The sequence below is a fragment of the Herpailurus yagouaroundi genome, unplaced genomic scaffold (assembly GCF_014898765.1).
Source record: "Herpailurus yagouaroundi ecotype Mexico unplaced genomic scaffold, PumYag 160, whole genome shotgun sequence".
Lineage (NCBI taxonomy): Eukaryota > Metazoa > Chordata > Mammalia > Carnivora > Felidae > Herpailurus > Herpailurus yagouaroundi.
Genome location: NW_024412401.1, coordinates 43,614,718 through 43,634,326, shown reverse-complemented (window position 1 = coordinate 43,634,326; position 19,609 = coordinate 43,614,718). Strand labels below are relative to the sequence as shown.

At 39.8% G+C, this 19,609-nt stretch overlaps 1 protein-coding gene across 1 annotated transcript in view; it reads left to right on the top strand.

The window, feature by feature from the left end:
• The window catches only part of PSMD5 (proteasome 26S subunit, non-ATPase 5), a 26,755-nt gene extending 9,092 nt beyond the window's left edge, over positions 1–17,663 (top strand). Inside the window, exons 2-10 of the mRNA XM_040482133.1 lie at positions 3,767–3,911; positions 4,868–4,981; positions 5,422–5,550; positions 7,819–7,928; positions 9,813–9,955; positions 11,644–11,835; positions 14,437–14,546; positions 15,412–15,552; positions 17,105–17,663. Coding sequence (XP_040338067.1) covers positions 3,767–3,911; positions 4,868–4,981; positions 5,422–5,550; positions 7,819–7,928; positions 9,813–9,955; positions 11,644–11,835; positions 14,437–14,546; positions 15,412–15,552; positions 17,105–17,362 — 1,342 coding nt within the window. The 3' untranslated portion in view covers positions 17,363–17,663. The remainder of the gene's footprint in view (positions 1–3,766; positions 3,912–4,867; positions 4,982–5,421; positions 5,551–7,818; positions 7,929–9,812; positions 9,956–11,643; positions 11,836–14,436; positions 14,547–15,411; positions 15,553–17,104) is intronic.
• Positions 17,664–19,609: the final 1,946 nt, after the last annotated feature.

Here is a 19,609-nt window from a genome sequence, read left to right as displayed (position 1 = left end):
TTTTCTCTTTGAGTTAATACCTAGGAGTGAAATGGGTGGCTCATATGATAGGTGTATGTTTAACTTTTTAAGAAGCTGCCTGTTTTCCCAAATGATTGTACCATTTTACATTCCCATTAGCACCGTATGAGAGTGGATTATAGACCTAAATATAAAACCTAAAAAACTATAAAACTTCTAGAAGAAAACCTAGGACAGAATTTCCATGACCTGGGTTGATGAAAGATTTCTTTGATGTGACACCAAAAGCATGATCCATAGAAGGAAAAATTGATAAATTGGACTTAATCAAAATTAAATACTCTACTCTTTAAAGGTCAAAGTTAAGAGTGAAAAGGCAAATTACAAATGGAGAAGAATCTTAGTGAAGAATATATAACAAGGAAAGAATCCATCTTAAAAAATGGGCAAAGTGTTTGAACAAGAAGATATATGGATGGCAAATAAGCACATGAAAAGATACCCAACGTCATTAGTCACTAGGGAAATGCAAATTAAAATTACAATTACAGGGGTGCCTGGGTGACTCAGTCGGTTGAGCATCTGACTTCGGCTCAGGTCATCATCTGACAGCTCGTGAGTTCGAGCCCCGCATCCGGCTGTGTGCTGACGGCTCGGAGCCTAGAGCCTGCTTCGGATTCTGTGTCTCCCTCTCTCTCTGCCCCTAACCCACTCTCATTCTGTCTCTGTCTCTCTCAAAAATAAATAAACATTTTAAAAAAATAATACATAAAATTACAATAACAGAGGCAGTTCACATATCTATCAGCAGATAAATGGATAGACAAAGTGTGGTATATACATACAATGGAGTATTATTCGGCCTTAAAAAGGAAGGAACTCCTGACACAGACTACCACTTGGAGGAAACTTGAAGGCATCACGCTAGGTGAAATAAGCCAGTCACAAAAGGACAAATACTAGGATTCCACTTAGATGAGGCACCTAGGGTAGTCACACTCACTGAGATGGAGAGTAGAATGGTGGTTGCTAGGGGCTCAGGGAAGAGGAGAAAGGGAAGTTTGTGGGTTTTTTTTTTTTAAATTTTTTTTCATTTATTTATTTATTTATTTATTTATTTTAACGTTTATTTATTTTTTGGGGGGACAGAGAGAGACAGAGCATGAACGGGCGAGGGGCAGAGAGAGAGGGAGACACAGAATCGGAAACAGGCTCCAGGCTCTGAGCCATCCGCCCAGAGCCTGACGCGGGGCTCGAACTCACGGACCGCGAGATCATGACCTGGCTGAAGTCGGCCGCCTAACCGACTGCGCCACCCAGGCGCCCCTCATTTATTTATTTTTGAGAAACAGAGTGAGACAAAGCGTGAGCGGGGGAGGGGCAGAGAGAGAAGGAGACACAGAATCTGCAGCAGGCTCCAGGCTCTGAGCAAGCAGTCAGCACAGAGCCGATGCAGGCCTCGAACCCACAAACTGTGAGATCATGACCTGAGCCGAAGTTGGATGCTCAACCGACTGAGCCACCCTGGCGCCCCCGGGAAGTTTGTGTTTAATAGATACAGAGTTCCCATTGGGAAGATGAAAAAGTTGTGGAGGTAGATGGAGATGTGATGGTTGCACAACGTGAATGAACCTTAGTGCACAGAACTATACATTAAGAAATGGACAGGGGCGCCTGGGTGGCGCAGTCGGTTAAGCGTCCGACTTCAGCCAGGTCACGATCTCGCGGTCCGTGAGTTCAAGCCCCGCGTCTGGCTCTGGGCTGATGGCTCAGAGCCTGGAGCCTGTTTCTGATTCTGTGTCTCCCTCTCTCTCTGCCCCTCCCCCGTTCATGCTCTGTCTCTCTCTGTCCCAAAAATAAATAAACGTTGAAAAAAAAAAAAAAAAAGAAATGGTTAGGAGTGCCTGGGTGGCTCAGTCAGTTCAGCGTCCAACTTTGGCTTAGGTCATGATCTCACGGCTCGTGGGTTTGAGCCCCGTGTAAGGCTCTGCACTGGCAGCTCGGAGCCTGCTTTGGATTCTGCATCTCCCTTTCTCTCTGCCCCTCCCCCCTTGTGCGCGCGCTCTCTCTCTCTCTCTCTCTCTCTCTCTCCCAAAAATAAATACATAAACATTTTTTAAATGGTTAAAATGGTAAATTTCATGGTATATGTAGTCACGATTTTTAAAAAAGGAAAAGTGGGGTGCCTGAGTGGCTCAGTCAGTTAAGCGTCAGACTTCAGCTCAGGTCATGATCTCATGGTTCACGGGTTCCAGTGCTGCGTCGGGCTCTGTGCTGACAGCTCGGAGCCTGAAGCCTGCTTCATGGATTCTGTCTCCCTCTCCCTATGCCCCTCCCCCTCTCATACTCTGTCTCTCTCAAAAATAAATTAAAAGAAAAAAAAACATTAAAAAAAATAAGGAAAAGAAACCCGTAACCATTAACAGTCACTCCCCATTCCTCTTCTCTGCCCCTGCCCCAGCCCCTGGCCACCGGGAATCTGCTTTCTGTCTTTATGGATTTGTCTGTTCTGGACAATGATATAAATGGAATCATCATCAAAAGGAAGCCTTTTCTGTGCTGGCTTCTTTCACTTAGCATAGTATTTCCAAACTTTATCCATGTTGTATAATATTCCACTGTGTGGATAAAACTATTTATCCACTTATTAATTTATGGACATTTGGGGTGTTTCTATTGCTGTGAACATTCACGTACAAATTTTTGTATGGACATATGGTCTCAATTATCTTGGGTATAAACATTCTTAATTATTTCCTTAGGTGCAGTTATACAAAATGCAACCCCTAGGTTATAAGAAATTTGTTCATTTTTAAGGCTTTTGTTATGTATTGCTTAATCGACTTCTAGAAAGGTTGTATTGGTTTAATTGTATACTCCTATTAACAGTACATGAGTGCCTATGGTACTGCCCATTAAGAGAAAAGGAAGTTATTCTTAAAACACCTTTTATATCTACAACTAGTAGTCATCAAGTTGTGATTAATTTACCTCTTTAATTGCTCCTGAATCTCTTCCCTCTTCTCCATCCCCCCTGCTACTCCCCTGTTTCACTTCTTCATCACCTGCCTTCTGACTGAAAAATTCTTTCTCTAACTTATACAGAGTGATTTCCTCAAGTCAGATCTCATCATGTTACTTCTTGGCTTAAAACCACTTGATGGCTTGCCATTGCCTTGTGCAAAAAGTCTGAATTCTGTAGCATGACAAGAAATGGCCTATCAGAATCTGGCTTCTGTGCATCTTTCTTATTTCATTTCTTGCATTCATCCTTCCCCTTTTACCTTCTTCCCACTCCTCTCCCATTCTTATCCCAGTCATATGGAGCTTCTTATACTTCCTTGAATGTATAACCCTATCTGTCCTCTGTGCCTTTTATGTTGTCCCTCTACCTAGAACACCTTTGTCCTCCTAGATAATTCCCACTTTTTTTTTTAATTAAGCTCACGTATTACCCCTTGGGGAGGCCTCCCTGAACGCTGTGTTCTTTTTTGAGCTCCCACGGCTTCCTACCCTAACCTATAGCATTTGTCCACCTGGATTATAGTTGCTTTTCTGTTTTTCTGTATTTTCCGTTAGACTATGCTCATTGAGTCTAGAGAATATAATCCTCCTTTGTAGCCCCATTGCAAGCGTGGCACATAATAGATACTTAGTAAATCTTTAATAAATTAGTAGAAGCTAGTGTTTTAAAGGGAAGTCTGTGTGTAAGTGATCCTCATTGAGCCAGTCTTCAGATATTAATAGGTTGTTACTTCCTACCTTGCAGGACACAAACTAATGAGATCTGTGATGTCTCCTTTAGGGAACAGACCACTTTGTGTGTATCCATTCTGGAGAGATTGCTCCAAGCTGTGGAGCCAGTTCACGTGGCCCGGAACCTCAGGGCTGACCTTCAGAGGGGACTGACTCACTCCAATGATTCCGTAAAAATTCTCACTCTGTCCCAGGTATGAAATTTTACTAGCACATAATAAAGGAGCTGACATTTACTGACCACCTGCTCTGGACCAGGCTCTACGCTGGGTGCCAGAAACAGAAGGATGAAGAAAATATGATCTCTCTCTGTCCCTAAGAAGCGTCTATTCTAGTGTGCATGGCTAACTAACCAGGAGGAATAAGCTAAAGTAAGAAGTTCTACCAAGTATTATCTGAAATAGTCATTCATCAAATACTGACTGATCCTTTTAATGCCAGGCATTGTACCGTATACTCTTAAAGCTACAAGGATAAATAAAGCCTATTTCTTTCCTTCAAAGAGCTCCTAGTCTAGAGAAGGTATTGCCATGTTAGGTCTTACTATAGTGGCATGAAAAAGTACTGTTGTGAAGGTCACTAAACCAAGAAATTGAGACAGTAACTCCTGTCACCCAGATAACCAAAATACCCTACTATTTGGGAAAAGAGCTGCTGCTGAGGATTATCTTGTTGAGATGTTAGGAACCGAGCAGTTACTTACCCAGTAGGTTTTCAAGTACTGTTTTTTCTTTTCTCCTCTAGAAGTGTTAATTCAACAAAAAGGCAGAAAGTAATTGATTTTTCTTTGACCACTTATGTGCCAGACACTGTAGTGCATGCTTTTCCTATTTAGTCTCATTTAATCTTCATAACAATCCTGCAATGAAGTATTCTCATTTTATAGATAAGAAATTAGGTTCGAAGAAGTTAATTTGCTAGTTGATGGAACTAGCATTTGTATTGTTTTCTCTCACTGAAATGTCCCAACTCCTTATCTACCATTTATTTTTTTTCTTTCTTTTCAATAATGTGACTATACCCATAAGTGTGTTCAGCTTTAATGAATTTGGGTCATTTGGAATTTTTGATGGCTTGTCTTATAGCTGTAATCTGTAACCCCTAAAATAACAGCACACTAAGGGAATTTCTGATTACTTTTTTATTTCAGGTCGGAAGAATTGTTGAAAATTCTGAGGCTGTTACTGAGATTCTAAATAATGCTGAATTACTAAAACAAATTGTTTATTGTATTGGTGGAGACAATCTGTCTGTAGCTAAAGCGGTGAGTCACCTAGAACCATCAGCTTAAACATGCACAGTATCCTGAAAAACAAAGAAAGACCTTCTGGACTGAGAGGTGAAAGTTGAGTACGGATGATTTGTATAGTTGTTTTCACAACCTCATGTAGATGGTATCAGATACATAAAAAATGTTGAACAAATACCAGTAAACCCTTTCCTTTTTTCTAGACAAACCATATCTAAATTATCCGTCATAGAGCTTGTATTAGGTTGCTTGATAAGGGAAAAAAAAATGTACGTAATCTGTTTTCTGTAGGCAATACTATGTGTCTTTTTCAGTTTTAAATAACGATAGCTAAAACATAGCGAATGGTCATTGGGGAAGATGCATTCCATACACCGATTTCACATCGATATCATGAAGTAGATACTAATATTCTGCATGTTTATGACTTAAGAGATGTTTTCTTTCCTTATAAGGCCATTAAATCCCTGTCAAGAATATCATTAACCCAGGCTGGACTGGAGGCATTGTTTGAAAGCAATCTGCTGGATGATTTGAAAAGTGTAATGAAAACAAATGATGTTGTTCGGTACAGAGTGTATGAGGTAAGACTAAAAGCATACTTCCTGATGCCTACAATTCAGAATGCAGTAGAGCTTCCACTGGAAGGCAAGATGGCTTGTTTACCATGCATTTACTGAGTATGTAGTCTGTGTTAGGCTCTGTATTTGACGCTGGAGATATGGGGGTGAGCTCCCAGCCTAGTGTGTGAAACAGTCATGTGAAAAATATTTACAGTACACTATATTAACTACCATAATAGAGTAGATAACATTAAAACTAGACTTTGAAATCGTTACAGTAGGTAGATGAAGAAATGGCTCTTATTTGCACCCACTTTGTGCTTAGTATGGTGCTAAATCTCCACATATATTGTCTTCGACTTTTACAGTAAACCATATACGTTATTACTGTTAACCTCACTGCTGATGGAATAGCTGACAGACCACACAGTTAATAGGCTGCATATTCAAAATGAACCCTTGAGGGGCGCCTGGGTGGCGCAGTCGGTTAAGCGTCCGACTTCAGCCAGGTCACGATCTCGCGGTCCGTGAGTTCGAGCCCCGCGTCGGGCTCTGGGCTGATGGCTCCGAGCCTGGAGCCTGTTTCCGATTCTGTGTCTCCCTCTCTCTCTGCCCCTCCCCCGTTCATGCTCTGTCTCTCCCTGTCCCAAAAATGAATAAACGTTGAAAAAAAAAAATTTAAAAAAAAAAAAACAAAATGAACCCTTGACTGTCTAATTCCCTGTTCAAAACACTTTCTTACTTTGCGTGTCTTAACACCATCCTAAGCTGGTTTCCCTTCTGCCTCTCTAGCTGTTTCATCTTAGTCTCCTGGCTCATTATCCTCAATTGAACTTTTAATTGTTGAAGTTCATAGAAGTAAATTCCCAAATCCTGTTCTCACTGTATATTCATGTCCAGGCGATTTTGTTCATCTTATGATTTCAGTTCCTATCTGAATGAGATGACTCCATAAACCAACCCAGACCTCTCTTCCTTTTTTTTTTAAGTTTATTTATTTATTTTGAGAGAGATAGCGCAAGAGTGAGTGAGCAAGCAAAACTGGGGAGGGGGAGAGGGAGAGGGAGAATCCGAAGCAGGTTCCCCGTTCAGCACAGAGCCCAACACAGGGTTCGAACCCACGAACCACGAGATCATGACTTGATGCTCAAGTCAGATGCTCAACTGACTAAGCCACCCAGGTGCCCACCCCCAGACCTCTCTTCTTAACTCAGACCCTCATGTTCAGCTGCTTACTCAGTGTTCCCCCTTTGGACCTAGGTATTCTAGGCCCCTCACACTCATGCTCCAACCAAACTCCTAAGCTTCTTAACCTAGCCCATTCTCCAATAAAAAAAACAACAGCAACAAATTAGCCCTGTGTCACAGTCAGCATGGTTGGGTATTAGAACTTGAGCTTATTCTCTGTGAGACCCTATTTTCCCTGCCACATATCCATTAGGTCATCGTATTGTGCCGGTTTTACTTACATCCATGTGCTTGTCTTCCTTGGTATAATCACCACCGCCCTAGTCTAAGCTACCAGTATCTCACACCTGGACTACTGTTGTATTTGCATCTCACCTGGTCTCATCCATTTTTGACACCACTGGTCTATTTTCAGACGCAGTCAGGATGATCTTCTAAAAATTCAAATCTAGGGCCACCTGGGTGGCTCAGTCGGTTAAGCAACTGACTTCGGCTCAGATCATGATCTCACAGTTTGTGAGTTCAAGCCCTGTGTCGGGCTCTGTGCTGACAGCTCAGAGCCTGGGGCCTGTTTCGGATTCTGTGTCTCCCTCTCTGCCCGTCCCCCACTCACACTCTCTCTCTCCCTCTCAAATAAATAAATATTTTTAAAATATTTTAAAAGTAAGTAAATAATAAATAAAAATTCAAATCTGGTTCTATCATTCCTCTGCTGAAAACCCTTCAGTGCCCTATATCTCTCAATAAGCCCTTAGGACATACTTGTGGAATGAGTAAGTAAATGACTGACTGATAGAATGTATGAATGGAATGATTTTTAGCAGTCTTATCGCTCATTCAGGCTTTCGTATCCTGATTTATGGATTGATGATTTAAGGGAGAGAAAAAAAAGCACAGCTACAACCAGACATAATGGAGTATTTCTGTGTCAAAACAATTTCTCACAGGTTCAATGAGATTTTTCCAGTTGTGGAGACAAATAATGGATTTTTTTAAAAAATTCAGTTATATAAAGTACCTAGTCCTGTGTTTAATTTAAAATGAGATCTAACAGGTTTGGGCTGTTTTGACCTTTCAGCTTTTTCTGTTTTTTTCTTCCAGTTAATTGTGGAGATTTCTTCTGTGTCACCAGAATCTTTAAACTACTGTACCACCAGTGGATTGGTAACCCAGCTTCTCAGAGAGCTGACTGGGGAGGATGTGCTGGTCAGGTGTGTTGACTGAGAGAGTTCTTAAAGCAAAATGTCTTCTTTGAGAGGTCCGGGGAGCAGCTTTGGGACTTAGAGCAATCTTCCCTATTAGAACCTGGACCTGGGTTACAATCTCTTGACCACTGTCCTAAAGAAGGGGTCTTTAGAAAAAGCTCAGGTTATTCGTGACAGTATACTAAAACTTAGCAGAGCCGCCCATGACAATCTACTTTAGGTTAACTGTGTTCCCTGTCCTTGGACATGTGTACTTTTGCAGTCACATGATAACTGCCATTTTCTATTACTTAATATGTTATCTTACACATTTTTGGTTTTGTTAAATAATAGCACTATGGCATGATGGAAGAAACATGGGCTTTTGAAAATGAGCAAGACTTAGGCTTGCATGCATTTCTGCTACTTATTAGCTTTTGACCGTGAACAGATTATTGTAACCTTTCTACACCTCCATTTCCTCTTCTCTCAAATGGAACAGTAACAGCTCTAAAGAAGATACGAAGATTGGAGCACCTGGGTGACTCAGTCAACTAAGCGTCTGACTTCAGCTCAGGTCATGATCTGGCGGTTGACGAGTTTGAGACCCACATCGGGCTCTGTGCTGACAGCTCAGAGTCTGGAGCCTGCTTTGGGTTCTGTGTCTCCCTCTCTCTCTCTGCTCCTCCCCCACTCGTACTCTGTGTGTGTGTGTGTCTCTCTCTCAAGAATAAATAAAAACATTAAAAAAAAAAAAGAAGATAATGGGGATTAAATGAATTGGCCAAAGAGACCAATACATTGGGTAACATAGGTCCTTAAAGAAATATTAATTCTAGACTCTTCACTCCCAGCCCTCTACTCCCTAAGTCCCATTTAATATCTGCCAATGTTAACCTTGTTGATATTCCACAGTTTACTAATACATCCTCACTGTTGAACACTTGGTTTGCTTCAGGTATTTTGCTATTTTTGTGCACACAGGTTTTTGTTTTCCTTACGTGATTTTCTGAAATTTTTTTTAATGTTTATTTTTGAGAGAGAGCACAAGCAGGGAAGGGGCAGAGAGAGAGGGAGACAGAGAATCCAAAGCAGTCTCCAGGCTCCGAGCTGTCAGCACAGAGTGTGACACAGGACTCAAACCCATGAGCCATGAGATCATGACCAGAGTCAAAGTCATACCCTAAACTGACTGAGCCACCCAGGCGCCCCTCCTTATGTGATTTTCTGATTGTTATGTTTTTTAAATGTGACTGAATTTGTTCAACTCATATGTGTAAATCAGTCACAAGTTACACTGTTTAAAGCATTTGAGTTACATTGTTTCAAAGCATTCCTAATAAGGAAATTAATTTTTAAGAATTTTTTTAGCCTTATATCAAATTTTGTAACGTAGAAAAAAAACCCTGCAAATCATCTGTTAAAATACCTTAAGGTCAACTATAAAAATACTTTTAAAAATTATTTGTGGAAATTTGATCACAGGTACCTATTACATGATACCAAGAATTTTTATCAATTTTTAAAATATGAGGACATGGCATTATAATTGTGTAAGGAACTGTTCATATTTTTTAAAGGTGCATACTGAAGTATGCAGGGATAAATGGCAAGTTGACTAGAATTTGATTTAAAGTAATTCAGCAAAATAAAAATTAAAAAAAAATCTTTTAAGAAGTTGCTCTATTTTAGTGGAAACAATAATGGGCCTCAAGTCAAAAGTCAAAATTTAAACTCTGCCTTGTAGTGACAATGTGATTCTGGACGAATCACTGCAGCTTTCTAATTCTTGTGTCCCCATCTGAAAAGTAGCCAGGATTACTGACTTTTAGATTAAAAGAATTAAGTAATACATCCTATGAAAGCAATTTATAAACTATGTTAATCGTATGCAAAATTTTGGCATTTTAGAGCCACCTGTGTAGAAATGGTGACATCACTGGCGTATACTCAACATGGACGACAGTACCTTTCTCAAGAAGGAGTAATTGATCAGATTTCTAATATAATTGTTGGGGCAGATTCAGACCCTTTCTCTAGCTTCTATTTGCCAGGTAAGAAATACTGATTTCTGTGAAAATAATGGTGCATGTTTTGTATCTGAGTTATCTCTGACAAGAGAAGCCAGAGATTATTTTCTGTAGAGCAGATCCCTGTATATTTTTTTTTAATTCTTTTTAATGTTTATTTATTTTTGACAGAGAGAGAGAGAGAGCACATGCACGCGCATGAGCAGGGGAGGGGCAGAGAGAGAAGGAGACACAGAATCCGAAGCAGGCTCCAGGCTCTGAGCTGTCAGCACAGAGTATAGTGCGGGGCTTGAACCCACAAGCTGTGAGATCATGACTTGAACTGAAGTTGGATGCCTAACTGACTGAGCGACCCAGGCACCCCTAGAGTAGGTCCCTTTAGATGATACCCATAGCCCCTTGATGAGGTGGAATATATTGCCCTGGGAGCCATGTATTGTTGAATCTGATTTTCTGGAAATACCATTGCTGTTTTGAGTATTAGGATAGTTTCCTTTGAACCTCAATCAAAAGCAACATAAATTAAAATGCTATTAATGGGATGACTGGGTGGCTCAGTTGGTTAAGTGGCTGACTTCGCTCAGGTCATGATCTCACAGTCCGTGGGTTAGAGCCCCACATCATGCTCTGTGCTGATGGCTCAGAGCCTGGAGCCTGCTTCAGATTCTGTGTCTCCCTCTCTCTCTCTCTGCCCCTCCCCTGCATGCACTCTGTTTCTCTCTCAAAAATAAATAAACATTTAAAAAAAATTTTTTTAATACTACTAATGACACAGTATATTTCACAAATTCATCAAATCTCTGTCGGAATCTTTATCTAATATAGGATCTATTCCAGCCATTCTGTTGTAGGACATGGTTAATTAGTTTTCCTTGAGCACTTGCAGAAATTGGAAATTTATTCCTTCCTTAAGTAGCCTAGCTTACTTCATTGATGAGCATCTCTGTTTAAAAATTTCCTGGGGTGGGACACATGGTTGGCTCAGTAGTCTGACTGGCTCAGGTCATGATCTCATGGTTCATGGGTTCGAGCCCTGTGTCGGGCTCTGTGCTGACAGCATGGAGCCTGGAGCCTGCTTCAGATTCTGTGTCTCCTTCTCTCTGCCCCTCCTGTGCTCACGCTCTGCCTCTCTCTCTCAAAAATAAACATTAAAAAAAATTTTTTTTTTTTTATTTGTCCCTAATACTCCGAACTTGCCTTCCTCTAATTTATATCCAGTGGTCCTTGTTCTTTGCTCTTCCTCTTGTGTATGGCAGTGCTTCAGTATTTGAACCCAGCTCCATTGACACCCTGGGGTTTCTGTTCTCAGGACCACATATCACAGGTCCTTCGGTATCTCCTAATGGTCTGATTTCTAGGTAATAGAGTACAGTGCATAACCATTCTCCCCTTCCTGGCCTGTAGTTTATTACTGTCCGTATGAAAACATAGGGCCCACATTTTATGTGGCCTTCCTTCTCTATTAATGTATATTCTTGTAGGGCACATGGGTGGCTCAGTCGGTTAAATGTCCTACTCTTGATCTTGGCTTAGGTCATGATCTCATGGTTAGTGAGACTGAGCCCTGTGTTGGGCTCTGAGCAGACAACACAGAGCCTGTTTGGGATTCTCTCTTTCCTCGTTCTCTTCCCTCCCCCACTCCAGTGCTCGTGCACTCTCTCAAAAATAATTAACATTTTTTTAAAAACGTATATTTTTGGACATTTCTTCAGGATTTGTGAAGTTTTTTGGAAACCTGGCTATCATGGATAGTCCTCAACAGATCTGTGAGCGTTATCCTGTCTTTGTGGAAAAAGTCTTTGAAATGACAGAAAGTCAGGACCCCACCATGATTGGCGTAGCAGTGGACACAATCGGAATCCTGGGATCCAATGTTGAAGGAAAACAAGTTTTACAAAAAACAGGTTAGTATGACTTATTTGGGTTTTCTTTAGGGATATCTTCGTTTTTGGCAACAATTCAATATATAAGCTCACTTTCTGGTGCAATAACTACATTGTAGAAACTATTCTTACAGATGGCAGTCTTTTTATTGTGACCTTGAACGCATCCCTAGAAAGTCTTACAATTATTACTGAATTTTTATTTGTTTATTTTTTACCAGGCTAGACCAAGTACTGTGTCCCTTCTACACCTTCTTTGATAGTGTTCAAGGTCCAGAGACCATGGGCTATACTCCGAAAGACCTGGATTCATGTTCTAGTTCCAACACTGACTTAGCTTTTTTTTTTTTAATATAATTTATTGACAAATTGGTTTCTTGAACTTCATGCCCTCACTTCATTACTTCAGGTCTTATTTTCCTCATTCATAAAAAGGATAAACAATCTCGGGATTGTGAATATTTAATGAAAACACACATTTGTTTTATATTTGTAATGTCCAGGAAGAAAAAGAAACAAAAATTTGTTACCAATTTTATGTTAAGAATGATACTTTTAAGGCATATCTGTAATTATTTATTTATTTAATCTTTATGGAATCTTTATTTTTATTTATTTATTTTTTTACATATAATTTCTTGTCAAGTTAGATAACATACAGCGTATACAGTGTGCTCTTGGCTTTGGGAGTAGATTCCCATCATTCATCGCTTACAAACATCTGTGAGTAATTTAAAGGACTGTGAATTCTATATGAAAACTAATATGGGCACAGTTAAAACCCTTACAGAGTAAATGTTGAAAATTAATGTGCTACTGTCTGTCACAATTGGTATCCTTACTAATATACTTTTCTAAGTGCTTTTGTGTATGATATGTAATCCTTATACAGTCCTGCAAAGAACATATTATGCATTCTCATTTTACAGATAAGGTAGCTGAAACTCAGAGAAGTTAACATTTTTTTAGATGATATAGACTGTGGATTTGCTACTCAAATCCAGGTCCTTTAATTCCAAATTCTCTACACTTTGTCTTTTGTATACACTGCATTGCATCTGAATGTATGTTTTTGGCCTGTTACTTGGTCTCTGACTATGTGGGGTTTTTTTTGTTGTTTTTTTTTTTCTCTTTAATTTATTTTGAGAGAGAACATGGGAGGGGCAGAGAGGGAGAATCCCAAGCAGGCTCCACACTGTCAGCACAGAGCCTGATGCAGTTCTTGAGCTCACAAACCGTGAGATCATGACCTGAGCCAAAGTCAGATGCTTGCCTGACTGAGCCACCCAGGCATCCCATCTGACTACATGTTTAATTTTGTGTTGGTTTAGGTTGGTGGAGGTCATAGTATATGAAAGCATACTTTAAAAAAATCTCATTGTTGGGGTGCCTGGGTGGCTCAGTCGGTTAGGCAGCCGGCTACAGCTCAGGTCATGACCTCATGGTCTGTGGGTTCGAGCCCCACGTCAGGCTTTGTCCTGAGTGCTCAGAGCCTGGAGCCTACTTCAGATTCTGTGTCTCCCTCTCTCTCTGCCCCTTCCCTGCTTGCTCTCTCTTTCTCTCTCTCTCTTTCTCTCTCTCTCTCTCTCTCTCAAAAATGATAAACAATAAAAAAATTTCTTTTAAAGTTTTAAAAAAATCTCATTGTTCACTTCACACTCTTTAGGGTGGCTATAATGACAGAAAAAGGACAAAAATAAATAAAAAGTGTTGACAAGGATGTAGAGAAATTCCCGTATTTGGTGGCTATGTAAAATGGTACAGCTGCTTTGGAAAACATTATGGTGTTTCCTCAAAAAATTATACATAGAATTACCATATGACCCAGCCAACATGCTTCTAGATATACATGCAAAAGGATTGAAAGAAGGGACTCAAAAGATATTTGTGCACCTGTATTCATAACTTATTTACAATAGCCAAAAAAAGTAGAAACAATTCAAATGTTCATTGATGGATGAATAGATAGACAAAATGTGATATATACATACAATGAAATATCCAGCCTTAAAAGGGAAGTTAATTCTTGGGGTGCCTGGGTGGCTCATTTGGTTAAGCGTCTGACTTCAGCTCAGGTCATGATCTTGCAGTTCATGAGTTCGAGCCTGGCATCAGGCTCTGTGCTGACAGCTTAGAGCCTGGAGCCTCCTTCAGAGTCTGTGTCTCCCTCGCCCTCTCTGCCCTTCCCCCCCCCCCCCCCTCCCCCAAAAAAAAAAACATGAAAAAAAAATAATATAAAAAAAATGAAATGAAATTCTCATCCATGCTGTAACATGCAGACACCTTGAAGACATTATGGCAAGTGCAATAAGCCAGACTCAAAAAGACAAATATTACATGACTCTATTTATATGAGGTTCTTGCAGTAACATATACAGAGACAAAGTAAAATACTGGTTATCAGGGGATGGACGTAGACGACATGGAGAGTTACTGCTTAATGAGTACAGAGTTTCCGTTTGAGATGAAGAAAACGTTCTGGAGACAGATAGTGATGATGGTTGCACAACAATATGAATATACTTAATGTCACAGAGCTATATACTTAAAAATGGTTAAAATGATAAGTTTTATATTATGTGTATTTTACCACCATAAAAAATGTTTTATTATCTTTCAAAGGAACTCGCTTTGAACGCTTGCTCATGAAAATAGGATATCAAGCAAAGAATGCCTCAACAGAGCTCAAAATTAGGTGTTTGGATGCAATTTCGTCTATTTTTTATATACCAGTAAGTACATTGGGAAATTAATGAAGGATAGTGGGATATGTTTGGGACAATAAATCTATATAAGTCAACATAATCCTGGTTAACTTAATATAGATGGTATTCAACTTTTAAAATTTTTTTTTCCAACGTTTATTTATTTTTGGGACAGAGAGAGACAGAGCATGAACGGGGGAGGGTCAGAGAGAGAGGGAGACACAGAATCGGAAACAGGCTCCAGGCTCTGAGCCATCAGCCCAGAGCCCGACACGGGGCTCGAACTCACGGACCGCGAGATCGTGACCTGGCTGAAGTCGGACGCTTAACCGACTGCGCCACCCAGGCGCCCCGGTATTCAACTTTTAGTAAAAGAAGATAATCCTCACTATGTTACTAGTGACATGTTTTTAGTTAAAGTGGAATCATCCAGTATTAGAACTGGAGAGAGGGGGCGCCTGTGTGGCTCAGTCAGTTAAGTGTCCAACTTTGGTTCAGGTCATGATTCACGGTTGATGGGTTTGAGCCCCGCATTGGGCCCTGTGCTGACAGCTCAGAGCCTGGAGCCTGCTTCGGATTCTGTGTCTCCCTCTCTCTCTCTCTCTGCCCCTCCCCTGCTCATGGTCTGTCTCTCTTCCTCTCTCTCAAAACTAAATAAACGTTAAAAAAAAATTTTTTTTTTTTAAAGAACTGGAGAGAGGACCCTAGAGATTGCCTAATCAACCCTATCAGAAAAACAAAACAAAACAAAACTGAGGAAGTCTGGAGCTGGATTTGGGAAAGAGTGCTCCGGACTTAGCAGAGATCACATAGCAAACTAATGACAAAGTGCCATCAGAATCCAGGTTTCCTGACTTCCAGAGGCCTGAGAGTTTTCATTTCTGTCATGTAGCCTGAGCAGCAGACTGATGACCTCCTGAGGATGACAGAATCCTGGTTTTCTTCTTTATCTCGGGACCCGCTGGAGCTCTTCCGTGGCATCAGTAATCAGCCCTTCCCTGAACTGCACTGTGCTGCCTTAAAAGTGTTCACGGTAGGCATCCTTGTCTTTTTCACCAGTCCTTCTGGGAAGAGGCTAGTTCAACACATGAGTACTTATGATGAGCTAGTGCCTCTGCCATACCTTGGGGATACACAAATGTGTAGTTTCTGCCCTCTATTAGTGTAGATGAATGAGGGAGACGTGTAAACAGATTGTTTCAGCTCAAGGTCTTAGGTGTTGTGGCAAAGGTTTGAACAGGATTCCACAGGATCATAGAATCAATTCCAGATTCCTTATCTGCCATCAAACAAGCCTTCTGTTGACCCAGCCCTAGTCTTCTTCCTGAGCCTTATTTCCCGCCATTCCCCCTCTGGCACCCAATGCTCTAGTGATACCAAACTGCTTACTTTATCTCTCTGGACCTTTACGTGCCCTCTACATTCAGCGCTGTTTCCCAACTTTGCTTGTTGACCTCTTACTCATTCTTGAAGGACTAGCTCAGGTATCTCTTCAGCAAGCTTTGCCCAAACCCACAAGGTTGAGTTAAGCAGTGTCAGCTCTCGTAAAAGTTGCTTATTCATTATTTTAAAATTTGGAAAAGATTGCAAAGTAGAAATTTTTAAAATCACTTAAAATCAGACCTATTTTGTATATCTCCTTTTAATATTAGTGTTAGTGTCAGTTTTTATTTATTTACCTTTTTTTGGTAAAATATTTCAGACATCGGTAATACTTTCCTATCTCTGTCACTCGCCCTTCCTTCCTTGCTGACTGTAATCACTGTCGTGAATTCAGGGTTTACAAACCTATACATGATTTTATACTTTTACTACATATGTGTGTATCTTTAAACAAATTACAGTATTTTGCATATTAAATTTTGTAAACAGTATCATACTGTTTATATCATTCTGCACTTTGCTGTTTTCTTCAACATTTCTGTTTGTAGGGGTTGTCTGTGTTAAAAGTGGCAATTAGAAAGTCATTATTTCATTGTATAGCCACAGTTAATCATTCTCCTGTCAATGAAGATTTCAGAGATTCTCTGTAACAAATGGTCCTATAATGAACATTCTGAAAATGTCATCCTGTGCACAAGCGTGAGAGTTTTTTCAGGATAGTCTTTTCTTCTCTGGTGTTTGTTTTTATTTTTCCACTGTTGTGATTATGCCATGAGTATAATTTGGATCTACTTTTTTCATATCATAGATTTACCTATTCTTTATAAAAATTATTCTTAATGTTTATTTAATTTTCTCTTGCTATATACTAAAATAATACTCACCGATCCCCCACTATTAAGCATTTATATTATAATTTTCACACTATGATAACCATCTTTATGTACAGAGCTTTTTAATATGTAGATTTAGATTTAATATTTAGATTTCTTTATTTAATTAAATATTTAACTAAAATTTAGATTAATATTTAATATTTAGATTATTTTCTTAAGATTTTTAGGAGAGAATTTTCTTAGGCAAAAAGTAACATTTTTAAGGTTCACGTGGCCAAAATTTTTTGTAAGGATTGTGCTATCCAAGTAACACATTTCACTTCTTAAGGCTCAGAGGAGTTGTGTTCTTTCTACCTTCTATTTCAGGCCATCGCAAATCAACCCTGGGCTCAGAAACTTATGTTTAATAGTCCAGGGTTTGTGGAATATGTGATGGACCGGTCTGTGGAGCATGACAAAGCTTCAAAGGATGCCAAATATGAACTGGTTAAAGCACTTGCCAATTCCAAGACAGTTGCAGAAATCTTTGGGAACCCAAATTATTTGAGGCTCAGAACTTACCTGAGTGAAGGTCCATACTATGTGAAACCTATTTCCACAACAGCCGTGGAAGGAGCTGAATGATTTCTTCAAGAACGTAGACCATTTTTTGACCAAAACTTCTAAGGCATTTGACTTCACCAGTGTTTTACAAAACAGAGACTTCCCTTCTCCCAGAATCAATCATGGAGTATCTAATGTAACTTTATCACATGCATTTGTGGTGTTTCTACATTGAAATACAGTGTGGAACCAGGAAAGCAGGCAAACTTGCTCATAATTGCATCAGGTGTTTTTCAGATTTCTTTGACTGCCTTAATCTTTCCAAGAAGATGGAAGTTTTGTTCTCAGAAAATTTTCATGGACTTACCCCATTTTATTTAAAATTGTGCTTCAAGGGGCGCCTGGGTGGCGCAGTCGGTTAAGCGTCCGACTTCAGCCAGGTCACGGTCTCGCGGTCCGTGAGTTCGAGCCCCGCGTCGGGCTCTGGGCTGATGGCTCAGAGCCTGGAGCCTGTTTCCGATTCTGTGTCTCCCTCTCTCTCTGCCCCTCCCCCGCTCATGCTCTGTCTCTCTCTGTCCCAAAAATAAATAAATGTTGAAAAAAAAAATTAAAAAAAAATAAATAAATAAAATTGTGCTTCAAATAGAATAATGGAACCAACTTGTTTCTGAATTCTCTTCAGCACCTTTTTTGTTGTTCTATTCCCCCTTCTGATTCCACTTGCAAAGTCTTGGATATAAAGATTCTTTGAAAAATAATATGGAATTTTGAAATTATGTTCTCCATACTAAGAATAAATGCTTTTAATAAGGTGTCTTTGGATTTTTTTGTTACTATTGTGGAAAACGGACAATAAATAAATCTTTTAAAAACATTTCTAGTGTTCTTCACGTTTTTGTTGCTGATCATTGAATTTTGCTGGAGGAGTAAATGTTAAGGAGGAGTGGTAACATTCATAAAGCAGGAAGACTCCCCAAACTCTTGTCTTATTGGTGGGCCATCAATTGTTGAGGGTTTTGCTTTTAATTTCTCAGATCCATCAAGTCAGTATTGAATTGATCAGAGAGAGATACTGACTCCTAATAACCAGAGTCAGATGGCAGCTTGTATATATAAACCAGGATGCCATCTCATTGATTAACAAAGGATGTGCTTGCTTTTCATTGACAGAATGTTCCCACCTCTTTCCAGTGCCCTGCTTTCTAACCGGAAGAGCACTCTGCATACCAATCCTCAGTCACAGGTTTCTGGGTGAGTGTGTTATCTGAGTGTGACCGTTCAGAATCCAGAGATATGTTTCTTTTAGGCCATGGTGATGTTGATAAACCATCCCTGCTCTGTAACAAAATGGTCCTCAAGTTCCTGGAGTTCTCTTGTCCCTGGATTGATCATTTCACATTGATCAAACAGTGTGAGATTCTCGGTTCCACCATCTCCTATATCCCTCTGTGGGTCTATTTCTTCGTGTGTTTCCATACTAATCATTTCTCTACAGCTAATACCACTAATTAGGCTACAGCAAAGTCTTTCCTGGCCTGAGAAACATTCTATCTCTTTAAGGTGACTTTGTTTAATCTCATTCATGAAGTTGATCTTATTCATTTGACATCAGAGTTCAGAGAGTGGCCCTCTCCTATGTGTGTGTGGCCTACGCACTCATTCTGACTTTGCACCTGTGACTTTTTTCTACGATTAAGTAAAATTTGAAAATTATTATTTATTTCATACTTTATTTCACATTTAACAAATAAACACTATTGACTGCTTATTATGTGCATGGCATTGGGAAAAAGTGTTAGACATTGTCCTAAATGCTAAGTTCATCTCATTTATATATATAACTTTTAATGTTTTATTTATGTTTTTATTAGAGCATGAGGGAGGGGCAGAGAGAGAGGGAGACACAGAATCCTAAGCAGGCTCCAGGTTCCGAGTTGTCAGCACAGAGCCCGATGTGGGGCTCGAGCTCACAAAATGCAAGATCATGACCCGAACCGAAGTTGGATGCTTAACTGACTGAGCCACCCAGACGTCCCAATCTCGTTTATATTTTTACATCTGTATTTCACAGATGAAGAAACCCGAGCTCGGAGAAGTTAAGTAGCTTATCTCAAAATCACACAGGTAGCAAGTGACTAATAGTGGAGGAAAATAGAAAAAAAATTTCTATCAGAAATAGAAATAGAACATTAGTGTATAGTAAGTACAAGAATAGAGAAAAACAGGAAACACCTACCCTAGACTTGAAGGAAGGTTTCTCAGAGAAGGAAACACCTGAAACTCGAAGAACCGGTAGGAGATAGTCAAGTGAGAAATAAAGGTGAGTAG